The 21,114-nt window shown below is 51.0% G+C and overlaps 1 protein-coding gene across 1 annotated transcript; it reads left to right on the forward strand.

Annotated features, from left to right (window-relative positions):
- The first annotated feature begins 17,201 nt into the window (after nucleotides 1-17,201).
- On the forward strand, nucleotides 17,202-18,289 carry LOC122138842 (alanine and glycine-rich protein-like). The gene is made up of 2 exons (XM_042733498.1): nucleotides 17,202-17,239; nucleotides 17,611-18,289. Exons 1-2 carry the CDS (start codon nucleotides 17,202-17,204, stop codon nucleotides 18,287-18,289), a joined length of 717 nt encoding a protein of 238 aa, XP_042589432.1.
- The last annotated feature ends 2,825 nt before the right edge of the window (nucleotides 18,290-21,114 follow it).

A 21,114-nucleotide genomic window follows, 5' to 3' on the forward strand; every position in this document is an offset into this window, starting at 1 on the left:
TGTGTGGTGTTGTTGTGTTGTTGGTTTGGGTGGGTGGTTTTGTTGGTGGGTGGTTTGTGGGTTGTTGTGTTATGGGGTGTTTTGGTGGGTGGTTTGTTGGGTGTTGTGGTGGGTGGTGTTTTGGTGGGTGGTTTGGGTTGTTGGGTTTAGTTTGTTTGGTTTTTTTTGTGTTGGGTTGGGATTGGGTGGGGAGGTTTGTTGGTGTTGTTTTATTGCGGTTTGTGGGTTTTGTGTGGTGTTGGTTTGGTGTGGTTTGTGATGTGTTGGTGACTTTTTTATGGTTGTTTTGTTGTTTAGGTTTGTTTGTTTTGGTGTTGGAGGGGGTTTGGTTTTGGGTTGGGTGTGTTATGTGTTTGTTTACTTGGTTTGTGTGGGTTGGTGTGATGTTTGTGTTTGTGGTTTTTGAAGGGTGTATGGTTGTTTGTTGGATTGTGTGGAGGTTTGTGGGGTGTTTTGATTGGTGGTGGTTTTGTGTTTTTAGTTTGGGGTGTGTTGGGGGGTGTTGGGTGTGCAGTGTTTTTGGGGTGTGGGTTGGTTGTGCGGTGTGTTTGGGTGTGGTGTTTGGTGTTTGTGTTTGTGGGGGGGGAGTGTGGGTATGTGGGTTTTTGTTTTGTTGGTGGTTTGGTTGTTGGTTGTTGGGGGGTGGTGTAGGGTGTGATCAGGTTGGTGGGTTTTGGGTGGGTTGGGAGTGTTGTGTTGGTTAAAGTGGAGTGTTGTTGGTGTTTGTTTGGATGGTGACATGTTGGTGGTGTGTGTGGGGGGGTTGGTGGTAGTGTTGGGGTGTGTGTGGTGTTAAGTTTTTGTGTTTAGGTGGTGGGTTTTTGTGTTTTTGTTTGTTTTTGTATTTGATGGGGTGTTGGTTTGTGTGTGGTTTTTTTGTGGGTGGTGTTTTTGTGTGTTGTGGTGTGTTGTGTTGGGTGAATGTGAGGTGGTGTTGTTGGTGTTGCCCGTTTGTGTTTTGTTTGTGTGGTGTGGTGTTTGGGGTGTTTTGGGGGGGTTGTTTGTTGGGGTGTTTTTATGTTGTGTGTTGTGGTGTGTGGGTGTTGTGTGGGGGTTGTGATTGTTGGTTGGTGTTGTGTTTTTTTTTTGTTGTGTGTGGCAGGGTGTGGGGTGGGTTTTTTGTGGGTTTTAGTTGTGTGGTGTGGGTTTGTGTGGGGTTTTTGTTGTGTGTTTGTGTTGGTTTGGTTTTGTTAGTGGTGTTTGGTGTGTTGTGGGGGTGTGTTTTGAGTTGTGTGGTGGTGGGTGTTTTGTTTGTGGTTTAGGTGTGGGGGTGTGTGTTGGTTTTTTGTTGGGGTGTGTTGGGGTGTTTTGGTTGTGTTTGTGTGGGGGGGTTGTTGGTTGAGTGGTGTGGGGTGTGGGTTTGGGTGTATGGTTTTTGTGTGGTGTGTTTTTGTGGAGGGGGGTGGTGTGTTGGTTTGGTGTTATTGTTGTGGTTGTGTGTGTTGTTTTTGTTGTGGTTGGGGTTTGGTGTTGTGTTTTGGTGGGGTGGGTGCCGTGGTGTGTGGGTTTGTTTTATTCCATTTATTTGTGAGTGTGTGTGTTGTTTTTGGTTTGTGGTTTTTTGTATTTGGTAGTGGTGGTTGTTTGGGGTTTGTGGTGAGGTTTTTTTTTGGTGTGGTTTGTGGGGGTGGTGGTTTGTTTTTTTTGTTGTGGTTGATTTTTGTTTGTTTTTTTTTGTGGTGGTGTTTTTTGTTGTTTGTGTTTTGTAGTTTGTGTGGTTTGGTGGTGTGGGTTCTGGGTTGGTGGAGTATGTTTGGTTTTTGGTTTTTGTGTGGTGGAGGTTTTTGTATGTGTGTGTTTTGGCCTTGTGTTGTTGGTGTTGGTGTGTTTGATTTTTGGTTGGGTTTTGGTTTGGTTGGGTGTAGTGTTTGTTGTTTGGGTTTGTTTGTGTGGGTGGGGTTTTGGTGATTTGTGGGTGGTTCGGTGGGTGTTTGAAAGTGTTTGTGTAGGGTTTGTGGTTTTTTTTGGATGTTTTATGTTTTGTTGATTTTAGTGGTGGTGGATTGTTGTGTGTGGGTTTTGGGTTGGTGGTGTTGTTGTGGTTGGGTTTGTTTGTTGGTTACAGTGTTTTTTGTTTGTGTGTGGTTGGGGTTGTTTTGGTGTGGTGGTGGGGGGTTGGTTTTTGGTTGTGTTTGTGTTGCATGTTGTTTTGGTATTTTGTTTTGTTGTGTGTGTTGTTGTGTGGGTGTTTGGTTCATGTAGGTTTTTTTCTGTTGTTTGTGTGTGTTTGATTTGTTGGTGTTGTTGTGTGTGTTGGTGGTGGTTGGTGTGGTGGGGTTTGTGGTTTAGTTATGTGGTGGGTAGAGGGGTGTTTGTTGGTGTTTTTTGGTATGTTGGTGGTGGGTGGGTGTTGGGTGTGTGTTTGTTGTGGGGAGTGTGGTGGGTGTTTGGGCGGTGTTTTTTGGTGGTTGGTGTTTGTTGTTTTGTTGGTTTTGTAGTGTTGTGTTGTGGGGTGTGGTGTGGGGTGGTGTGTTTTGGTGGGTTGATTGGTTGGTTAGTGTGTGTAGGTGGTTGTTGTGTGTTTTGAGGGGTGGGGTGGTGATTGGGTTGGGGTTGTGTTTTTGGTGGGTGTTGTTGAGGGTGGTGGGGGTTGTTGGAGTGTGGTTGGTGTGGGTTGTGTTTGGTGGGGGGGTGTTTTGTGGGTTTGTGGTGTGGGGGTGGGGTGTGTTTGGGAGTTTGGATGTGGGTGTGGGGTGGGATGTTTTTGTTGTGGTGTTGTGTTTGGGTGTGGTTGGTTGGTTGTGGTGTTGGTGTGTGGTAGTTGGTAGGGGTTGGTTGGTGGGGTTTTTGTTGGGGAGGTGGGTTGTGGGGTGTTTTGTTTGTTTGTGGTTGGTGTTGGGTGGTGTTTGTTGTGGGGGGGGTTTTTGTTTGTGATGGTATTGGGTGGGTTGTGGATGGTTGTTTTGTGGGGTTGTTTTGTGTGTGGTTGGTGGTGTGGTGGGGTTGTTGTGGTGGATGGGTTTGGTTTGGGATGGGTTTTTGTGGTGGTGTGTTGATTTTGGGGGTGGGTGTTGTTTTGGTGTTGTGGGGTGGTGTGGTGGGGGTTGTATTTTGTGGTGTGGGTTTAGGGGTTTGTGGTGTTGGTGTGTGTTGGGGGGGGTGGGGTGGTTGGGTTTGTGTGTGGTTTGTTGTTTTGGTGTGGTGTGTGTTGGGGTGTGGGTTTTTGGGGTTAGGGTTGGTGGGTGGTGGTGGGTTTGGTGTGGTGTGTGGTGGGGGTGTGGGTGGGTGTTGTGTTTTGTGTGGGTGTGTGGGTGGGGTGGTGGTTGGTGGGTTGTTTTTGGGGGGTGGTTGTGGGTGGGGTTTGTGGTTGTTGGTGTGGGGTGTGGTGGGGGTTGGTGCGTTTGTTGGTGGTGGTTGGTGTGGCGGTGTTGTTTGTGTTGTTGGTGTTGGGTGGGGGTGGGTGGTTGTGGGGTGGTTGGGTGTGGGTTTGTTGTTTGTTGTTGGTGGATGGGGTGTGGGGTGTTGGGTTTGTGGGGTGTGTTTGTGTTTGGTTGTGGGTTGGGGGTGGTGTGGTGTTTGGTAGGTGGGGTGTGTGTTGTTGTGGGTGTTGTGTTTTGGTGTGTGTGTTGTGTGGTGGGGTATTGTGTGGGTGGGGGTTTTGTTGTGGGGTGGTCAGTTGGTGGGGTTTTGTGTGGGGTGCTGTGTGGTTTGGTTGTTGGTGGTTTTAGTGGTGGTGGGGGGGGGGTGTGTGTTGTTTTGTGTGGTTGGTGTGTGTGAGGTTGTGTGTGTGTGTGTTTTGTGGTATGGTGTGTGGAATTTGTTGGTGGGTGGTTGTGGGTGTGGGGGTGGTTTGGTGTTGTTGGGTGTGGTGTGTGTGTACGGGTGTTTGTTTTGGGTGGGTTGTGTGGTTAATTTGTTTTGGTGGGGTGGTGTGGTGTGTTGTGTGTTTGGTGGTTGGGGGTTTTGGGTGTGTGGTTGGTGGGTGGGGTGTTTTGTGGGGGGTTGTGTGGTTGGGGTGTTGTTGTTGGGTGGTTTTTGGTGTTGGGGTTTGTGTTTTGGTGGGGTGTGGTTGTTTGTGGGTGGGTATTGGTGTTGTGTTGTGTTGTTTTTGTGTGGGTTTAGGGGGTGGTTGGTTGGGGTGTATGTTGGGGTGGTGGTTGCTGGGTGTGTGGGGGGGTGGTTTGGTTGTGTTTGGTGTGTGTGGGGTTGGTGTGTTGGTGGGTGTTTTTTGTTTTTGTGTGTGGTTTGTGTTGTGTTGGGTTGTGGGTGGGTTTTTGGGGGTTGGGGGGGTGGGGGTGTTTTTTGGTGTTTTGTTGTGTTTGGTTGTTGTGTGGTGTGTGAGTGTTGGGGGTGTTGTGGGTGGGGGTTTGTGGTTGTTGTTTTTTTGGGTGTTTGGGGTTGGATTGTGGGTTGTGGGGGGGGGTGTGGTGGGTTATGGTGTGTGTTTGGGTGGTTGGTTTGGGTGTGTGGTTGGGGGGGATGTTGTGGGGGGTGGTTGGTTCTTTTGTTTGTTTTGGTGGGGGGAGGTTGTGTGTGTGTTGATGGTGGGTAGTGGTTGTTTGGTGTTTGGGGGTGGTTGTTTTTTTTTTGGTGTGTTTTGTGGTTGTGTTGGGGTTGTTTGGGGTTGGTGTTTTTTGTGTTGTTGTGGGTGTTTGTTTGTGGTTTTGTTGTTTTGGGTTGGGGTGTTGGGTAGTGTTGTTGTTGGTTGTTGGTGTGGGTGTGTTGGTTTTGGTGTTTGGTGGTGTGGTTTGTGGTTGTTGGTGTTTGTTTGGGTTGTGGTTGGGTTTTGTATTGGGGTGGTTTGTGGGTTTGTTGTGGTTTGTTGGTTTTTTGTTTGGTGTGTGTTGGTGTTGTGGGGGGTTGTTATTTTGTGTGGGTGTGTGGTTGTTTTTTTTTGTGGGTTGGTTTGGTTTTGTGTGGTGTTGGGGGGGTGGGGTTTGTTGGGTTTTGTGTTTGGGGGTTGTGGGGTGTTGGGGGTGGTGGTTTTTTGGTGTTGGGTTGTTTTGTGGGTTGGTGGGGGTTGTGGGTTTGGTGGGGTGTGTGTGGTGTTGGTGGTGTTGTGTTTTTTTTGTGTTGTTTATTTTTGTTGGTGTGTTGTGGGGTGTGGTTTTGGTTTGGTGTTGGTTTGTTGTGGTGTTGGTGAGGTTGGGGGTGGGGGGGTTTGTTTTGTTGTTGTTTTTGATTTGGTTGTTTTAGGTGTGTGTTTTGGTGTGGGTTGAGGGTTGGTTGTATTGGTTTTTTGTTGTTTTTGTTTGTTTTTATTGGTGGTGGTCTTGTTGTGTTGTGTTTGTGTGTGTGTTTTGTTTGTGTGTTGTGGTGGGTTTGTGTGGTTTATTTGTGTGGTGTTTTGTGTGGGTGGTGTTTGTGGGGTGGTGGTTGTTTTTTTGGGGTTTTGGGGGGTGGGTGCTGTTTTGGGGTTTGGTTTTGTGTGGTTTTTGGTGTTTGTGTTTTTTTTGGTTTGTGGTATTTGTTTGTTCTTGTTTTTGGTTGGTGTGTTGGGTTTTGGTGGGGTCTGGTTTGTGTGGTGTTTGTGTTGTGGGGTGTGTTGTGTTGTGTGTGTGGGGGTTTTGGTTTGTTTTTGTTTTTGTGTTGGTGTGGGGTGGGTTTTGGGGTGTTTTTTTTTTTTTGGGTGTTTTTTTGGGTGTGGTGTTGGTTTGTGTTGTTTTGGGTTTGTTTTGTTTGTGTGGGAGTGGTTTGTTGTTTGGGTGGTGGGTGGTTAGTTTTTGTTTTGTTTTTTGTTGTTTTTGTTGGTGGGTTTTGTATGGTGTTTTTTAATTTGGGTTGTCATGTGGGTTTGGTGTGAGGTGTGATGTGTTAGTGTTGTTGGTGGGTGTTGTGTTGGTTTTGTTAGGAATGTGTTTTGTTTTTTATCTGTTTTTATTGTTATGGTAGAGGCTGTTTTTCTTATTGGGTGGTTGTTTTATGTGATGTGAAGTGGACGTTGTTGTGTTTTTTTTGTAATTGTGGGGGTGTTTTAATATTGGTTTGTTGGGGTTTATTTGTTTGTGTGGCGTTTTGAGTTGTTTTGTTTTTGTTGGTTACATTTTTATTGGGGGATTTTTGTTTTTTTGTTGTTTTATTGTGGTGTTATTTTATTTTTTGTGTGTTTAATTGCAGGTTTAGTGTTTGTGACAGCCGTGCGTTGTGGTTTGTTTGTGATTGTTTTTGGTTTCAGTTGACTCCTGTTTATTTTGACCTAAGATGGGTCAAAAGTTGTGTAGTCAGGTTTTTGGGTATGTTTTGTGTGTTTGGGGGTGGTTCATTGGGTTCATAAGTTGGGGGGCCAAGTATGTGGTTTTTTTTTTTTGTGGTGTGGCTTTAGTTTGTGACGTGTTTTTGTGGGGTTTGGAGGTTGTTTATGTGGTTTTTTGGCAACTATGGGTGTTGTTGAGTTTTTGGTTTTTTTTGTGGGGGGCATGTTTTTTGTGGTTGTTGGTTTTTGTTATACAGTGCCAGTGTGGTTTGTGATGTCATGTGTGTTGAGTGTTTTTGTTGTGTTTGTTATAATTTTTGGTTATTGGTTTTGTTTTATTGTTAGTGGTTTGTTAAGGCAATTTTGTTGGGATTATGGTGGGTGGTATTTGTGCGGCAGTGGGAGGGTGTGTATGTGGTTTGTTTGTGATGGGGGTTGTTGTGGTTTGGGGTGGTTATTTTATAGGTTATAATGTTGTGTTGTGTTGTGGTTTTTGGGGGCGTGTAGGGCCACATGTTTGCAGTGGTGTGTTGTGTTGGTTTTTTGATGTATGTTGTAGTTTTTTTTTGTCGTTTGTGGTGTGGGTGTTGAGTTGGATAGGGGGTTTGTTGGATTGTTTATGTGGTGTTTTTTTGATCGGTGGTGGGAGGGTTTTGTGTTGGTTGTTTTTGTTGGGCATGGTCTGGGGGGTTGGGTTTGGAGTTGGTGTTTTGTTTTCGTGTAAGTTGGTATGGGTGTTAGTTCAGTTGTTTGAAGTTTGTTGGGCTTGGGGGTTTTGTTGTTTTGGTGTTTTTGTGATTTTATTTACGTTGCCATATTTGTTTTTTTTTTTTTGTTTTGGGTAAGTGTATTAATTTTTGTGTGGGGGTCTTATGGGGGGGGGATGGGGTGAGAGGGATGGTGGTTTATGTTTTTTTGGGGGGGTTGGGTTCGAGGCAGTGGATGGGGGGTGGGAGGTAGGTGGGGGTGTGCGAAGGGGGTGTTGGTGGGGGGGGTTTGTTGGTGGTTTTTGTGATGTTTTGTAATTTATGTTGTATGGGGTTTGGGTTTTTTGTGTGTTGGTGTTGGTGGTGGGGTTGGGGTTGTGTGACTGGCCGAGGTTGGAGGGAGTTTGTAGGGTGTACAGGTGGGTGGCCTTTGGTGTGGGGACTTATTGAATGGTGGCTATGGTTTGTTGTTTGGGCAGTTTAGTTTTTGGGGGTGGAGTGTTGGGGGGGCGTTTGGTTTTGGGGGGTGGTTGGTAATGGGTTTGTCGTTGTTGAAGGTGTTGTGTGGGTGGTGGTGTTTTTTGGGGAAAGTGGGGGGGGGGGGGGGTGTGCAAATGGGGTTGGGGTGGTGTTGATGGTTGTTTTCTTTGGGGGGTTGGTGGTGCAATTGTGGCAGGGGGTTTGTGGTGCGTGGGGGGGGGTTTTCTTGGCCTTTAGGGTTTGGGGGGTGTGGTTGTTGGTTTTTGAGGTGGGGGTTGGGTGGGGCAGGGTGGTGGGGTCAAGGGGTTTGGTGAGGGTGGGTTGTAGGGGTGGGGAGTGCCTTGTTTTAGTGGGGGTGTGGGTGTGTTTGTTTGTGGTGGTTGTTGTTTTTTGTCATGGGGTGCAGGAGCGTGTTCGGTGGACCGTTGATGTTTTTGGTTTGGGTGGCATGTGGTTTGGGTTTGTGTGTGTGGTCTTTGGGGGTGTGTTGGTGTTTTCCTTTTGGGGGGGGGGTGGTTTGAAGGGTTAGGTGGGTGGTGTGTGGGGGTGGGGTGGGCCAGGGTGGTGTTTGAGTTGTGTTGTACATTGGTGGGTTTTTGGGTGTGTGGTGTTGGCTTTGTGTGTGGGTGTTTTTTTGTTGGGTGTGGTTGGTCTGGAGGGACGTTGGTGGTGTGTTTGTTGGGTGTGCAAGTTTTTGGTGTATGGGGATTGATGTTTTGGCAGGGGTGGGGGACTTGTTTGGGGGTCAGGGTGTGGGGGGTAGAAGTGGGAGTTGTTGTGTGGGTTGGACGGGGTGTGTTGGGGGAGTTACGTTTTGTTTTGGGGGCGTGGAGGTGGTGGGTGTGGTGTGGGTGTGGTGTGTTTGTTATGTGTGGTGTGGGGGGTGTTGTGGGTGCAAAGGGTGTGGGTTGTTTGGGGTCATTTGTTCGTGTGTTGGGCTGGGGTGGAGTGGTCAAGGGGCCAGGGTTGAGGTTGGTGTGGTTGGCATAAGGGGCCAGGCGTGACAGGGGTCTGGTTGTAGCGGGGGGTGGTTGTTGTGTGTTATGTGGTGGGTGTCCAAATGGGGGGGATTCGCCATGCATGTGTGTGTGGGTTTGGGCAGTGCCAGGTGTATTGTGGTGTGTGTGGTGGGTGTTGGCAGGTGGTCGTGTCAGGTGTGGAGGTGGGTTTGGGTGGTTGTGGGGGGGGGTGAGGGGGTGTTTGGGGGGGTTGGGTAGTTGCAGGGAGTTGGGGGCAGGCAGTTAGTTGGGAGGGTGTGTCATTTGGTGATGTGTTGTTGTGGTGTGTTTTTGTGGCAGGTGGGGTTGGGTGGGGGATTTATGTGGTATTTTGGGGGATTGGTTTCGGTGTTGGTTGTGATGAGTTTTTGGTGTCATTGGGGTGGGTTGGTGTGGTTTGGTGTGGGGTATTTGGTGGTGTTGAATATTTTGTTATGTGTGGTAGGTGTGTTTTGGGCGGGGTTGTTGGTTGCGTGGGGGGGTTGGCAGTTGGATGCTGGGGGGTTGGGTGGGGGTGGACAGGTCCCAGGCGTTGGGTGTTGGTGTGGGTGTGGTGGTGTCAGGGGGTGGTCAGGGGGTGTGGTTTGGGGTGGGGGCGTGAGTTGTGAGGTGGGGCGTGGTGGCTGGCCAGGGGGGGAAGGGGGGGTGCAGTTTGTGGGGGGAGGGGTTTGAAGGGGGGGGGTGTCCAGTGTGGTTGTTTGGGATGGTTGCAAGGTTGGGTCTGTGGGATGGAGGGGGGCAAAGGTTGCGGGGTGGGGAGTCATGGGGCGGGTTTTGTGGGGTGTGGTGGTTGTGGAGTTTGGGGGGTGTAAATATGTGTTGTGTTGGTTGTTGGGGGTGGGGGGGTGGGGGTGGAGGGGGGGGGATGGTGTTGTGTGCATGTGTTGGTGGTAGTGGGGTGGATGGGGTGTGTTGTGGGTGGGGGGTGAGGGGTTAGTGGAATGGGGTTGCGGGGGGCACGGGTGATGTGGTGGTGTTGGCTGTTGTGGTGTTTGGATTACTGTGGGTGTGTGTGTTGGGGGGGGGGGGGGGGGGGTTGGTGGTGTGCAAGTGGGTGGTAATTGTGGGTCAAGGGTTTTGTGGTGGGGCGTGTGGGCGCGGGGGGCAGGAGTGTTGTTGGGGGGTGCAAGGACGAGGTGGGGAGTGGTATGTTGTGTGAGGCGTGTGTTGGGGGGGGGTGTGTGAAGGTTTGTTTGGGGTGGCAGTGCATGTTTTGTGTGATCGGGTATTCGTGGCAGGGATTCTTGGTGGTGAAAGTGGTTTCATGTGAAAAAGGCAGGTGTCAGTGTTTGTTCTATGTGGGGGTTCCAGGCGGGTTTTTGTTCGGTAAGGTGTTTTTATGGTAGTTTGGTGTGTGGGGGTGGGGGCACAAATTTGTCATGTTTTGTTGATGTGTGCCAATTCACATTGTGGTGATTGTGGTTGGTAAGTCATTGTGAGTAGTTAGGTAGTGTCAGTAGTTGGGGGTAGGATGTGGTGTGGGGTTTTCAGGTTTTGGGGTGGGGGTAGATTTTGTTAGTCAAATGTTGGGGGTGTGGCAGGTCCTGTAGTTGGGGGGGTTGTTTTGTGGGTTTGTTTGTTGTCGGGTGTTATTGTACAACATTCAATGTGGGTGTTGCAAAGGTGCAGTTGGGAGTGTTTTTTTTGCAGGTGCGGTGGTGTTGTTTTGTTGTTTTGCAAAAATTATCATGTTGGGGTGTGGTGTGGTCAGTGTTTGGTTTGTGTTGTGTTGGGTGGGTTGGTTGGGGTGGGGGGGTGGGGCTGTGGGTTGTCATTGTGGGTAATTTTTGTCAAAGGGTGCAGGGGGTGGTTCACATGGTTGATTGTGGCATTATGGGCATTGTAAGGTGTGTGTTTTGTTGTTGGGTGGGGGGGTTTGCAGAATGGTGGTGTGTGGGTGTGGTGTGGTATGACAGTTGGGGGTGGTCCGTTTTTGTTTTGTATGTGTGCGGAGTTCAAAGGGGTCAGTGTTTTGTTTTGTTGGTGGTGTTGTAAGTTATGTTGTGGGTGTGTGTGGGGGGGGTTTTGTCACGGGTCTGTGGTGTGTGGTGTGTGATGGTTTGTGTTGGGGTTTTTCAGGGTCAAAAAGTTTGTGGTGTTTGTGTGTCATGTGGTGGGGGGGGGGTGGTGGTTTGTTGTTTGGTGTGGTTTGTGTGTTTGGGTTGGTGGGTCATCGAAGGTGTGGGTGGTGTGTGTGTGTGGCAAAAAAGTGTTGTGGTGCGCATGTTGATGGGTTTAATTTAGGCGGGGTGGGGGTTTGGTGTTGTGGTGGGGTTGTTTTGTTTTGTGGGGGTATTTGTGTGTGGGGTGGGTGTGTTGTCTGGTGGCAGGGTTTCAATGTGTTTGTGGGGGTGTTAAGGTTTGGTGGTTTCGCCGTGGTCACAGGTGTCGTTTGTTTGTGTGTTGTTGGTACCTGGTTTTGTGGGTATAGACACTGTTGGGTTGGGTGTGTGTTCGGTGTTTTTTGATTGGGGAGCGTTTTTTTTGTTTGTTTGGTTGGGGGTGTTGGTATGGTGATTGTGTTTCGTTTTGTTGTTTCGGGTTAGGTTGTTTTCAGTTTTGTGGGTTGTTGTTTATGGGGTGATATGTGGGTTTTTTGGGCGTTTATCATTGTTTGGTTTTGTGCTGTCAACAGTTATTAGTGTGTTGTGACACTTTCTGGTGGGTGTTTTGTCAAATTTGTTCATGGTGTGTGTGTGTTTGGTTTTTGGTGTTCCCAGTCGGATATTGGGGATTGTTTTTGGGCATGGGGTATTTGGGGTTTGTTTTGGTGTTCATTTGTGTAGTTACGGTTGGTGTTTTGGTGGTGTGGAGGTTTGTCGGTTTTAATTTTGTACGTTGGATGTTGTTTTTGGAACAGTGGTGGGTGGTTTTGTTGTTTGTTGTCGTGTTTGTGTGTGTGTGGTTATTTGGTCTGCGTGTTTTTGTCTGTGGGGTGTTTTTGTCATGATGGGGTGTTGTAATTTTTTTCAAAAAAGGTGTTGTACATGATTCTTGTTTTTGGTTTTTCTTGTTTTTTATTGGTATTGTGTCAAGTTTGTTTTGTTTCTTTTCAGGTGTGTTTTTGGTGTAGTTTGATTTCTCAGTTTTTTTGCAGGTCGATTGATTTGTGTTGTTGAATTGTGTTGTGTTTGTTGTGTGATTTTGTTGGGTTTATTGTTTTTTTGTTTGGCGTTTGGGGGGGTGGTGGATCTTGGTAATGTGGAAGTGCTATTTTTTGTAGGGTTTCTGTGTTGTTTGGGGTGTTTTTTGCAATTGGTTGGTGGGGGTTTTTAAGTGGGTGGCAAAAATGTGGGGGGGGTTGTGTATGTTGTTTGTTTATGTTTTCGTTAAATGGTGTGGGGGGGTGCAGGGTTGAGTGTGGCCTGAAATCTGGTTGGGCACATTATGGAATGGGGGGGGGTTTTCTTTGCTAGGGTACAAGTTTGGTGGGGTGGGTGGGGGGGGGGAGTGCTTTTTGTGTGGGGGGTGGGGCAGTTGGTGTTTGGGAGGTGGTGGTTTTGGGTGCGGTTGAGGGGGGGGGGGGTGGGGGTGGAGGGGTGAAGTTGTGTGGAAAGAGGGGGGGCAAGTTTGGTTGGGTGGTGTAGGAAACTGTGTTTGTCGAGGGGTGGGCAGTGTTGTGGGGGGTGTGAATTAGGAGGTTGGGGGGGTGGGTATGAAAAAAGTGGGGTGAGGTGTGTTTGTTTTAAAGTGGTCCAAGTTGAGGGGTGGGGTGGGGGGGGAAAGGCGGAGGGCAGGGGGGGGTGGAAGGGGGGAGGGGAGAGTGGGGGTGGAAGTTTGAGGCCGGGAAGGTGGTGGGGGAAGGGAGGAAGTGTGGTAATTGGGGTGGGAAGGGGTGGTGTGGGAAGGGTGTGGGTATAAAGGGGGGATGGGGGGGGAGGTCTGGTGGGTGGGGGCCCAGCCAGGGGTGGGTGGGGGGGAAGGGGGCAGGTAAGTGTCGGACGGTGGTTGGTGGGTTGGAGGTGGTGTGTGAACTGGGGGGGGTGTGGTCAGGGAGTGGAAAGTAATGCCGGGCATGATGGAGTGAGGGGTGTGTGGTGGAAAGAGGTGGGGGTGGGTTGTTGTTGGGTCACCAGAAGCAGGGGGGAAGGGGGGTGGGTGGGTGTGGGGGGAGGGTGGGGGGGGGAAGGGACGGGTGGGGTGGGTGTGGTTATTGTCAGGTAGGTGGGAGGTGTTTTTAAGGGGGGGGTAGGGGGGTGTGTAGTGGTGCCAGTTGTTGATGGAGGGCATGTGGGGTGTGGACAGTAGTTGGGTGCAGGGGTGGTGATTGGGTTTGTGGTGGTGTGTAGATGTGGAGGGGGTTCTGTGGTTGTGTTCAAGAAGGGTGAGGTTGGTGGAAGCTTTGGTTGGTACGGTGTTAGTTTTGTATTTGGAAGTTTGTATGTGTTTGTGTGGTAGGTTGGGAGTCTTGTTGTTTGGTTGGTGGATTTGTGGTTTGGTGGGTGGGAGGGGTGGGTTCCATGTTTGGTTATTAGTTTTGCAGGGGGTGTTGTGTTATTTGGGGTGTTGTTGGGTTTGGGTTGAGGTCTGTTTTTGGTTTTTGGGTGTTTGTTTTTTGTTTTGTGGGAAAGAAAAAGGGTGGATGGTTGGGGGGGGCTTTTATGTTTTTTGGGTGTCAGGTTTTGTGTTTGTTGGTTGGTGGGTTTGGTTGGGAGGGGTGGGTTGTTTTTGTGGGTGGAGAGGGTGTCAAGGTGGCATTGTGTTTTGTGGTGTTGGGGGTGGGTGTCCGAGGGTTGGGGTGTATGGTCAGGTGTTGTAGAAAAAGTGCGTGGGTTGGAGGGGGAACGTTGGTGTTGTGTGGGGTGGGTCATCAGTGGGTGGGGTGTGTGGGGGGGGAGTGGGGGGTTTGTCAGGTTCATGTGTGGGGGTGGGGGGGGGGGTGTCAGACATTTGCAGGTGTGAAAGGAGTGTGGGTCAGGGGGGAAGGTGTTGTGGGGGTTGTGTGGGGGGGGAAAGGGTCTTAGGTGTAGGTGTGGGTTCTGGAGTGTGTATGTGTTTTTTTTGTGGGGTGTTGGTGTTATTTTTGTATTGACGTTGCATGGGTCATATGTTTTTTTGTGTCATTTTATGATGTTCGTGTCTGGGGGGGGTGTCTGTTTTGTTTGTTGGTTTTTGTTTTCCATGTGTGTTGTTGTTTGTGTTCGAATTGTGTTGATTCATGTTTGTTGTGTTGAGTGGTTGGGGGTTTTAGTTGAAGGCATTGTGTTTGGTGTAGGTGTTGACGGTGAAGGGGGGGAAGGTTGTGTTGGTTTATGTTGCTTGGGTTTTTTTGTGTAGGTGTTGGGGGGAGTTGGTGTGTGGGGGTGTGGTTCTGTTAGTTTGGTGTGTTCACTTGTGTGGGAAGTACGTTTGTGGGTGGTTTTTTTGGATTTTGTGTAAGATTGTATGGAAGAAGCTGCGTGGGGTTGGTCTGATTGTTGGGTGTGTGTGTGGTGGGTTTGTCGTTTGGGTTGTGGGTGTTGTGGTTGATGAGGGGTGTGTGGGGGTTGTGTTTATTGTTTTTAGTTGAAGGGGGTGTGTATTGGGTTGGGGGAAGTGGTGTGGGGCAGTTGTGTGTGTGGTTGGTGGGGTGGGTGCCCTGGTGAGTTTGGTTAGATGTGTACGTATGGGGGGTGTGAAAATGTGGTGGAGGTGGGGGGGGGTATGTGTTGGTGGTGGTGTGGTGGGAAAGAAGGGAGGTGGGTTGTGGGGTTGAGAAAGGAGGGGGAATGAGGGAGGGATTCGAGGGAGGGGACGGGGTGGGATGTGGTAGAGTTGATAGTACTCTAGGTGTGTGTGAGGGGGAGTGGTTGTTGGGAGGTTGGAATCAGAAAGAAAATGCAGGTGTGTGGGTGGGGGGTGAATGTTTCGTGATGTTGGAATAGATAGAAAGTCTTGTGTAGATAAAAGTGGGTTTAACTAGGTTGTGTCTTTTGGGGGGGGCATTGAAGGGAAGTGGGGGGGTGTGTTTCGGGGGGATTTGATAGGGGGACTTCAGTGTTGGGTGGATGGGTTTGTCAGTGAATATTGGCAAGTTGGAGGTGAATGTTCAGCATGTGGAAAGGGTTTGGAGGTGGAGTGGTGTGGGTTTGAAGAGGAGGAACGGGGTGAAGAGAACAATGAGGGGCAGGAATGTTTTGGGTGGATGTTGGTGTGCAGGAGGGTGGGGGAGGGTTGGGTGTTGGCAGGGCAGGGGTAGTGGCAGGTGGCAGGTGGTGCAGTGGTGGCAGGTAGTGGTGGCAGGCAGTGTGGTAGTGTGGGTGGGGCAGTGGTGGTGGCAGTGGGGTGGTGCAGTGGCAGGGCGGGTGGGCAGGGTGGTGCAGTGGGGTGGTAGTAGCGGCAGTGGCAGTAGTAGTGTGGTGGCAGGAAGGCAGTAGTAGTAGTGGCAGGGGCAGTGGTGGGGGCAGGCAGGTGGTGGCAGTGGTGGTAGCAGGTGGCAGGGGGGTGGGTAGTGGGGTAGTGGCGGGGGGTAGTAGTAGGGGGGGAGAAGGCAGGGGGCAGGGCAGGGCAGTGGTGGCAGGCAGGCAGGGTGGTGGTGCAGGTGCAGGCAGGGTGGCAGGCAGGCGGGGGCAGGGGGTGGCAGTGGCGGGGCAGGGTGCAGGGGGGGGCAGTGGGGCAGGTGGCAGGCAGGCAGGCAGGTAGTGGGTAGTGGTGCAGTGGTGGGGCAGGGGGTAGTGCAGGCAGTGGTAGTAGTGGGGGGTGGGGTGGGGTGGTGGTGGCAGGGGTGGGGTGCGGGGTGGTGTAGTGGTGTGGCAGGGGGTGGTGGAAAAGTGGCAGGCAGGGTGGGGTGGGGTGGGCAGTGAAGTGGTGGTAGTAGTGGTGGGGGCAGGGCAGGGGGCAGGTGGTGGAGGCAGGGTGGGTGAAGTAGGGAAGGGTGGGCAGTGGTGGAAGGGCAGTAGTAGGGTGGGGGTGGGGCAGGCAGGTGGTGGTGTGGGCAGGCAGGAAGGGCAGGGTGGCGGGTGGTAGTGGTAGTGGCAGGCAGGTAGTAGTGGGTGGCAGGGAGTAGTGGGGGCAGGCAGGCAGGTAGTGGGTGGGGTGGAAGGGTGGTAGTAGTAGTGGCAGGGGCGGGGCAGGCGGGTGGCGGCAGGCAGGCAGGTGGGGTGGGGTAGCAGGGTAGTGGGGTGGCAGGCAGGGTGGCAGTGGGTGGCAGGCAGGTGGCAGGGTGGCAGGGTGGCAGGCAGGCAGGTGGTGGTGGGGTGCAGGGTGGGGGCAGGTGGGTGGCAGGCAGGGGTGGCAGGGGTGGGTGGGTGTGTGCAGGTGGTGTGTGTGGGGTGGTGGTGGTGCAGGTGTGGGGTAGGGTGCAGGTGGTAGTGGTGGGGGGGTGGGTGGTGGTGTGGTAGTGGGGGCAGGTGGTGGTGTGGTGGCAGGGTGGGGCAGTGGTGGCAGTGGTGGGAAGGGTAGTGGTGGTGGCAGGGGTGCGGGTGGTGGTGGCAGGGGTGGGGTGGTGGGGGGTGGCAGGGGGGGCAGGGCGGGGTGGTGGTGGCGGGTGGTGGGGTGGCAGTGGGTGGTGGGGCAGGTGGGGTGTGTGGTGGTGGTAGTGGGTGGGGTGGTGGGGTGTGGGGTGGGGGGTGGTAGTAGTGTGTGGGTGGTGGGTGGTGGTGGTGGGGTGGTGTGTGTGGGGGGTGGAAGGGTGGTGTGTGTGGGTAGTAGTGGTGGTGGGGTGGCAGGTGCAGGGGTGTGGGGTAATCAAATAAAATAGTAGGTTAACAAGGGTTAGTAAGGGGATGGGGGGTTGGTTAAATGGGGGTAGGGGGGGGGGGGGGGGTGGGTATAAAAAAAAGGGTAGGGGGGTAAGGGTAGGTATTAAGTACATGGGGTGGGTAAGTTATAGGGGGGGAGGGTAGAGTGTACAATAGGGGTGGTGGTAGGTAAGGGGGGTATAATAAGGGGGATGGGGTGGGGGGTGGGTGGGTCGTAGGGGTGGTAGTAGTAAAATAATGGGGGGGGGAGTGTAAAGTTGGCGTAAGGTGGTTCAAGGGGGGGGGGGTGGGGGGTGGGGGTGGGTAGGGGTTGGGGGGGGGGGCTGGGGGAATGGGGTACTAGGGGGTATGGGGGGGGGTATGTGTAGGGTGGGGGGTAGGTGGGGGGTGGGGTACAAGTTTGGGTGGGGGATGTAGTAGGGGGTGGGTATGGTTGGGGGTAGGTTGGGTAGGGGGTGTGGTGGGGGGTAATGTGTAGGTACAAAAAGTGGGTGGGGGGGGGGGGGTGGGGGGGGGGTGTAATGTAAAAACGGGGCGTAGGGTTGGTAGGTGGGTTAGGTAGTGGTGGGGGTTGCGTGTGGGGGGTGGTGGGGGGGGTGTAGGGGGGGGTAAGGTGGTTTTTAGGGGGTGTACATGGTAGGAGTGGGTAAGTAGGGTGGGTGGGGCCCAACACGTAGGGTTAATGTGGGGGGGTAAGGTATAAGGGGGGGTTTTGGGGGGGGGTGGGGTAATAAAAGGTAATGGGGGGTAAGGGGGGTAAGTAGGGTAAAGGGGTTGGGGGTGATCGGCGGGGTATGGTAATGGGGTTGGGGGGGGGGGGCGGTGTTGGTACTATTAAACGTCAGGGTAGGTGTTGGTGGGTTAGGGGGTTATATTTGCGTGGAATTAAAGAGGGGGTAGGGGGGTTGTTAGGTGAGTGGTGGGGTGGGAAGAGGGGGTGTCTGTGGGTAAGGGGTAGTAGGGGGGGGGGGGGGGGGTGGTTGGGTACGGGGGGGTGTATTGGGGGGTGGGGTTGGGTCAAAAGGGGGGGGGGGGGGTAGGGGGGGGGGGGGGGGGGTGGGGGGGTGGGTGTAGGGTTAAATGTCAGGGGGGGTAAGGGGTGGGGGTGGGGGGTGTATGTGTTAGGGGGGGGGGGGGTGGGTAAAGTTGGTGGTTAAAATACGGGTACTGGGGGGGCGGGGTAAAAAACGCCGGGTTGTAAAAAATGGGTGCGGGGGTCGGCGGGGCGGTTTACAGGCGGGGGTGGGTTGGGGGTATGGTATAGAAAAAGGGGGGGGGGGGGGGTAGTAAAAAAATTAAATAAGGGGCGGGGGGGTAGTATATGTAAGGGGGGGTAAGGGTTAACAATGGTGGTAAGGAGGGTATAAAATAAGGTAAAAGTATATAAAGGGGGGGGGGGTTAGTATGGGGGTTACCAAGGTAAAGGTAGTAGGTGGGGGGTGGGTAAGTGGTGTAAAAATGGGGTTGGGGGGTAGGTGGGTATGGTTAAAAATAAATATGAGGCAGGCGGTGAAGTGCGCGGCGGCAGGCGTGCGGCGGCAGCGGGAAGGGCGGCGGCGGGTGGGGCAGCAGTGGTGCAGGCAGGTGCGGTGGTGAAGCGGCAGTGGCAGCAGGCGGCAGCGGCGGCGGCAGGCAGTGCGCAGTGCGGCGGCGGCAAGGGGCAAGCAGCAGGGCAAGGCAGGCAGTGGTGGCGGCGGCAGCAGGCGGCGGGCGGCAGCAGTGCAGTGGCAGCAGTGGCAGTGGCGGCGGCAGGCGGCGGCGGGTAGCAGTAGTGAAGTGGCAGCAGGCGGCGGCAGTAGTAGCAGGCAGCAGGGCGTGGCGGTAGCGGCGGAAGGCAGCGGCAAGAAGGCGCGGGAAAGGAAGCAGGCGGCAGTGGCAGGCAGGGTAGCAGCAGGCAGTAGTGGCGGTGGCGCGGGGTGGCGGGCAGGCGGCGGCGCGGCGCGGCGGCAGGGCAGGCAGGGCGGCAGGCGTGGCAGTGGTGCGCGGCAGAAGTGGCAGTGGCGGCGGCGGCGGGCAGCAGTAGGGCAGGGCGGGTGCGGAAGTGGCGGCGGCGGGCAGGCAGGCAGTGGTGGTAGCAGCAGTGCAGGCGGCGGCAGCGGCAGCGCGGCAAGTAGTGGCAGGCAGGCAGCAGGCGGTGGCAGTAGTGGCGGCGGCGGGGGCAGTGCGCGGCGGCGTTGGCGGCAGCAGTGGCAGTGGCGCGGCGGCGGCGGTGAGCAAGTAGCAGCAGGCGTGGCGGCGGTGGCGGCAGGCGGCGGCAGCGGCGGTGGCGGTAGTAGTAGTGGCAGGCGGTAGTGAAGGCGGCGGCAGCGCAGGGTTAAGTGGCGGCGGGGTGGAGAAGTAGGCGGCAGGCAGGCGGAAGTGCAGTGGCGGTGGTAGTGGCAGGTATAGTAGTGGCGCGTATGGCGGCGGGCAGTGGCAGCAGTGCGGCAGCAGGCAGTGGCAGGCGGCAGCAGGCGGCAGTGGCAGCAGGTGGCGGAAGGGCGGCGGGCGGGCAGTAGCAGGGAGGCAGCAGGCGGCAAGGTGGCGGCGGCGGGCAGGCAGTGGCGGCAGGCAGGCAGGCGGCAGGCGGCGGCGTGGTGGCAGGGCAGTGGTGGCAGTGGCGGCAGGTGGTAGCAGTAAAGGTGGTAGTAGTAGTAGTGGTAGTGGCAGGCAGCAGGAAGTAGTATGGAAGAAGGGAAGGCAGGTGGTAGGCAGGCAGTAGCAGTGGCGGTAGTAGGCGGGTATAGTGGGAAGAGGGTTAGTAGTGGTGGTAAGGGCAGGCAGTAGAAGGGTATGGTAGTATATAGCAGGGCAGGTAGTAGTAGTAGTAGTGGTGGCAGGGTATAGTAGTAGTGAAGTGGTGGTGGTGAAGAGTAGTAGTAGCAGGAAAGGGTATATAGTGGAAGTATAAGGGCAGGGCGGTAGGGTGGCGGTAGTGGTGGGGTGGTGGCAGGAGGAGGCAGGAGGCAGGGAGTAGTAGAAGGGTGGGTGGTGGTAGTGGTAGTAGGGAGAGAAGAAGTAAAGGGGTAGTTGGGGGGGTAAAAAAAACAAGTGGGGTCAGTGGGGTGGTCAAAAAGGTTGGGTAAATTTAAATCGGGGTGGGTTAGGGGTATTATGGGTTTAGGTTGGTGGGGGGGGGGGTAAAGGGTAGGGGGGGTGTATAAGTGGGGGGGGTAATGGTTATAGGTGATGTAAGGGTTAAGGTGGGTTGGGGGTAAGGTAGCGGGGGGGGGCGTAGGGGGGGGTAACAATAAATGAGGTAAGGGATGTTTGGGTAAGGGGGAGTGGGGGGTGGTAGGTAGTGTACGTTAAGGGGTGTAGTATGTAGGGGGGGGGTGGGTAGTTATCGTAAAATAAAAAGGTAGTTGGTATGTAGGGGGGGGTATAGTCGTAGTGTGGCTAGGTAGGGGTGGGTAAGTGTCGGTAAAGTGGGCGTAGGGGGTGTAGTTAAAAAGATGGGGGGGGTATTGGTAAGGTTTGTTGGTATAGGGGGGGTAGGGTAATGTGGTGGGGGGTGGTAGTATGGGGGGGTGGGGGGGGGCGGGGGGTGTGTGGTTGGGGTGTAGGGGGGGGGGTAAGTTGGGGGTTGTAAGCATTTAGGTGTTAGTTAGTGTGGGGGGTGGCGGGGGGGGGGTATATGGTTTAGCTGGGGTAAAGGATAATCGCTATGGGTGTTGTTGGGGGGGGGGGGAGTAGGGTAGGTGTGTGGGGTAAGGGAGGGTGCTGGGGGGTTTTTTTTATGGATGGTGAGGGGGGGGTAAGGGGGTAATAGGGGTTAAGGGCGGTGGGGGGGCGTGTTTTTTTAGTTAAAGTAAAAAAGGTGTGGGTAGGGGTGTATGGGTGGAATGGGGTAAGGTTAAAAAAAAACTAAAGGATGGGGTGTGTGGGGAATATCGGTAAGGGGGGGGATTTAAAAGGGTTTTAGTAAGGTAGGTAAGTAGTTATTTTTTTTTTTTTGTATTTTTTTTTTAGCGTTTTTTTAGTTAGCTTTTTTTTTTTTCAGTATTTTGTTTTTTTTTATAGGTTTTTTTTTTTTTTATTTTTTTGTTTTTTTAGCTTTTTTTTTTTTTATTTTTTTATGTTTCGCTTTTTTTATTTTTTTTAGCATTTTTGTAGTTGTTTTTTAGCTTAGTTTTTTTTTAGTTTTTATTTTTTTTGTTTTTTTTAGATAGCCATCTTTTTAGCTTTTTTTTTTTTTTTAGTTTTTTTTTTTTATTTTTTTTTTATTTTTTTTTTTGAGTTTTTAGCTATTTTTTTTTTAGTTTTTTTAGCTATTTTTTTTTTTAGTTTTTTTTTTTTTTTAGTTATTTTTTGTTTTTTGTTTTTTTTTTTTTTTTTTTATTTTTTGTTTTTTTATTCTTTTATTTAGCTAGCTTTTTTTTTTTAGTTTGTTTGTTTTTTTTGTTTTTTTTTTTTATTTTTTTTTTTTTTTTTTGTAGCTTATTTTTTTGAGTTTTAATGTTTTTTCTTTTTTAGATTATGATTTTATTTTTTGTAATTTTTTTAGCTCGTTTGTTTATTTTTTTAAGCTTTTTAGCTTTTTGTTTTTTTTTTTTATGTGTTTTTTTGTTAGTTTAGTAGTTTTTTTGTAGTTTCTTTTTTTTTTTTGTTATTTAGTTGTTTTTTTTTTTTTTTTTTTTTTTTTTATTTTTTGTTTTTTTTACGAGTTTTTGGGTTTTTTTAGTTTTTTAGTTGTTTTGTATTTTTGTTAGTTTAGTGTTTTTTTTTTGTTTTAGATTTTTTTTTTTTTATTTTGTAGTTTTTTGTTTTTTATTTTTTTAGTTTTTTTTTTTTTTTTTTTTTTTTATGAATTTTTTTTTTAGTTAGTTTTTTATTTTTAGTTTTAGCTTTTTAGTTTTTTTTTGGCTAGCTTTTTTTTGTAGTTTAGTTTTTTAGGTTAAATTTACTTTTTTTTTTTATTTTGTTTTTTATTTATTTTTTTTTTTTTTTCGTTTTTTTGTACGTGATAGTTTTTAGTTTTTTTTTTATTTTTTTTATTCGTTTTTTTTTTTGTTTTTTAGTTTTATGTTTTTCCTATAGTTAATTGAGCGTTTAGGTTTTTTTTTTTTTTAGCATTTTCTTTTTTTTTTTTTTTTTGTGTTTTTTTTTTTGTTTTGATTTGTGTTTTTTTTTATTTA

Source organism: Cyprinus carpio, chromosome A3, assembly GCF_018340385.1.
Source record: "Cyprinus carpio isolate SPL01 chromosome A3, ASM1834038v1, whole genome shotgun sequence".
Classification (NCBI taxonomy): domain Eukaryota; kingdom Metazoa; phylum Chordata; class Actinopteri; order Cypriniformes; family Cyprinidae; genus Cyprinus; species Cyprinus carpio.

Excerpts from the sequence above, each read along its gene's own strand:
- LOC122138842 (XM_042733498.1), top strand. The coding sequence starts at position 17,202 with ATGGGTGCGGGGGTCGGCGGGGCGGTTTACAGGCGGGG. Across the intron at positions 17,240-17,610 it reads GGGGCGGTTTACAGGCGGGG|GCGGCAGCGGCGGCGGCAGG; the intron begins GTGGGTTGGGGG and ends CAGTGGCAGCAG.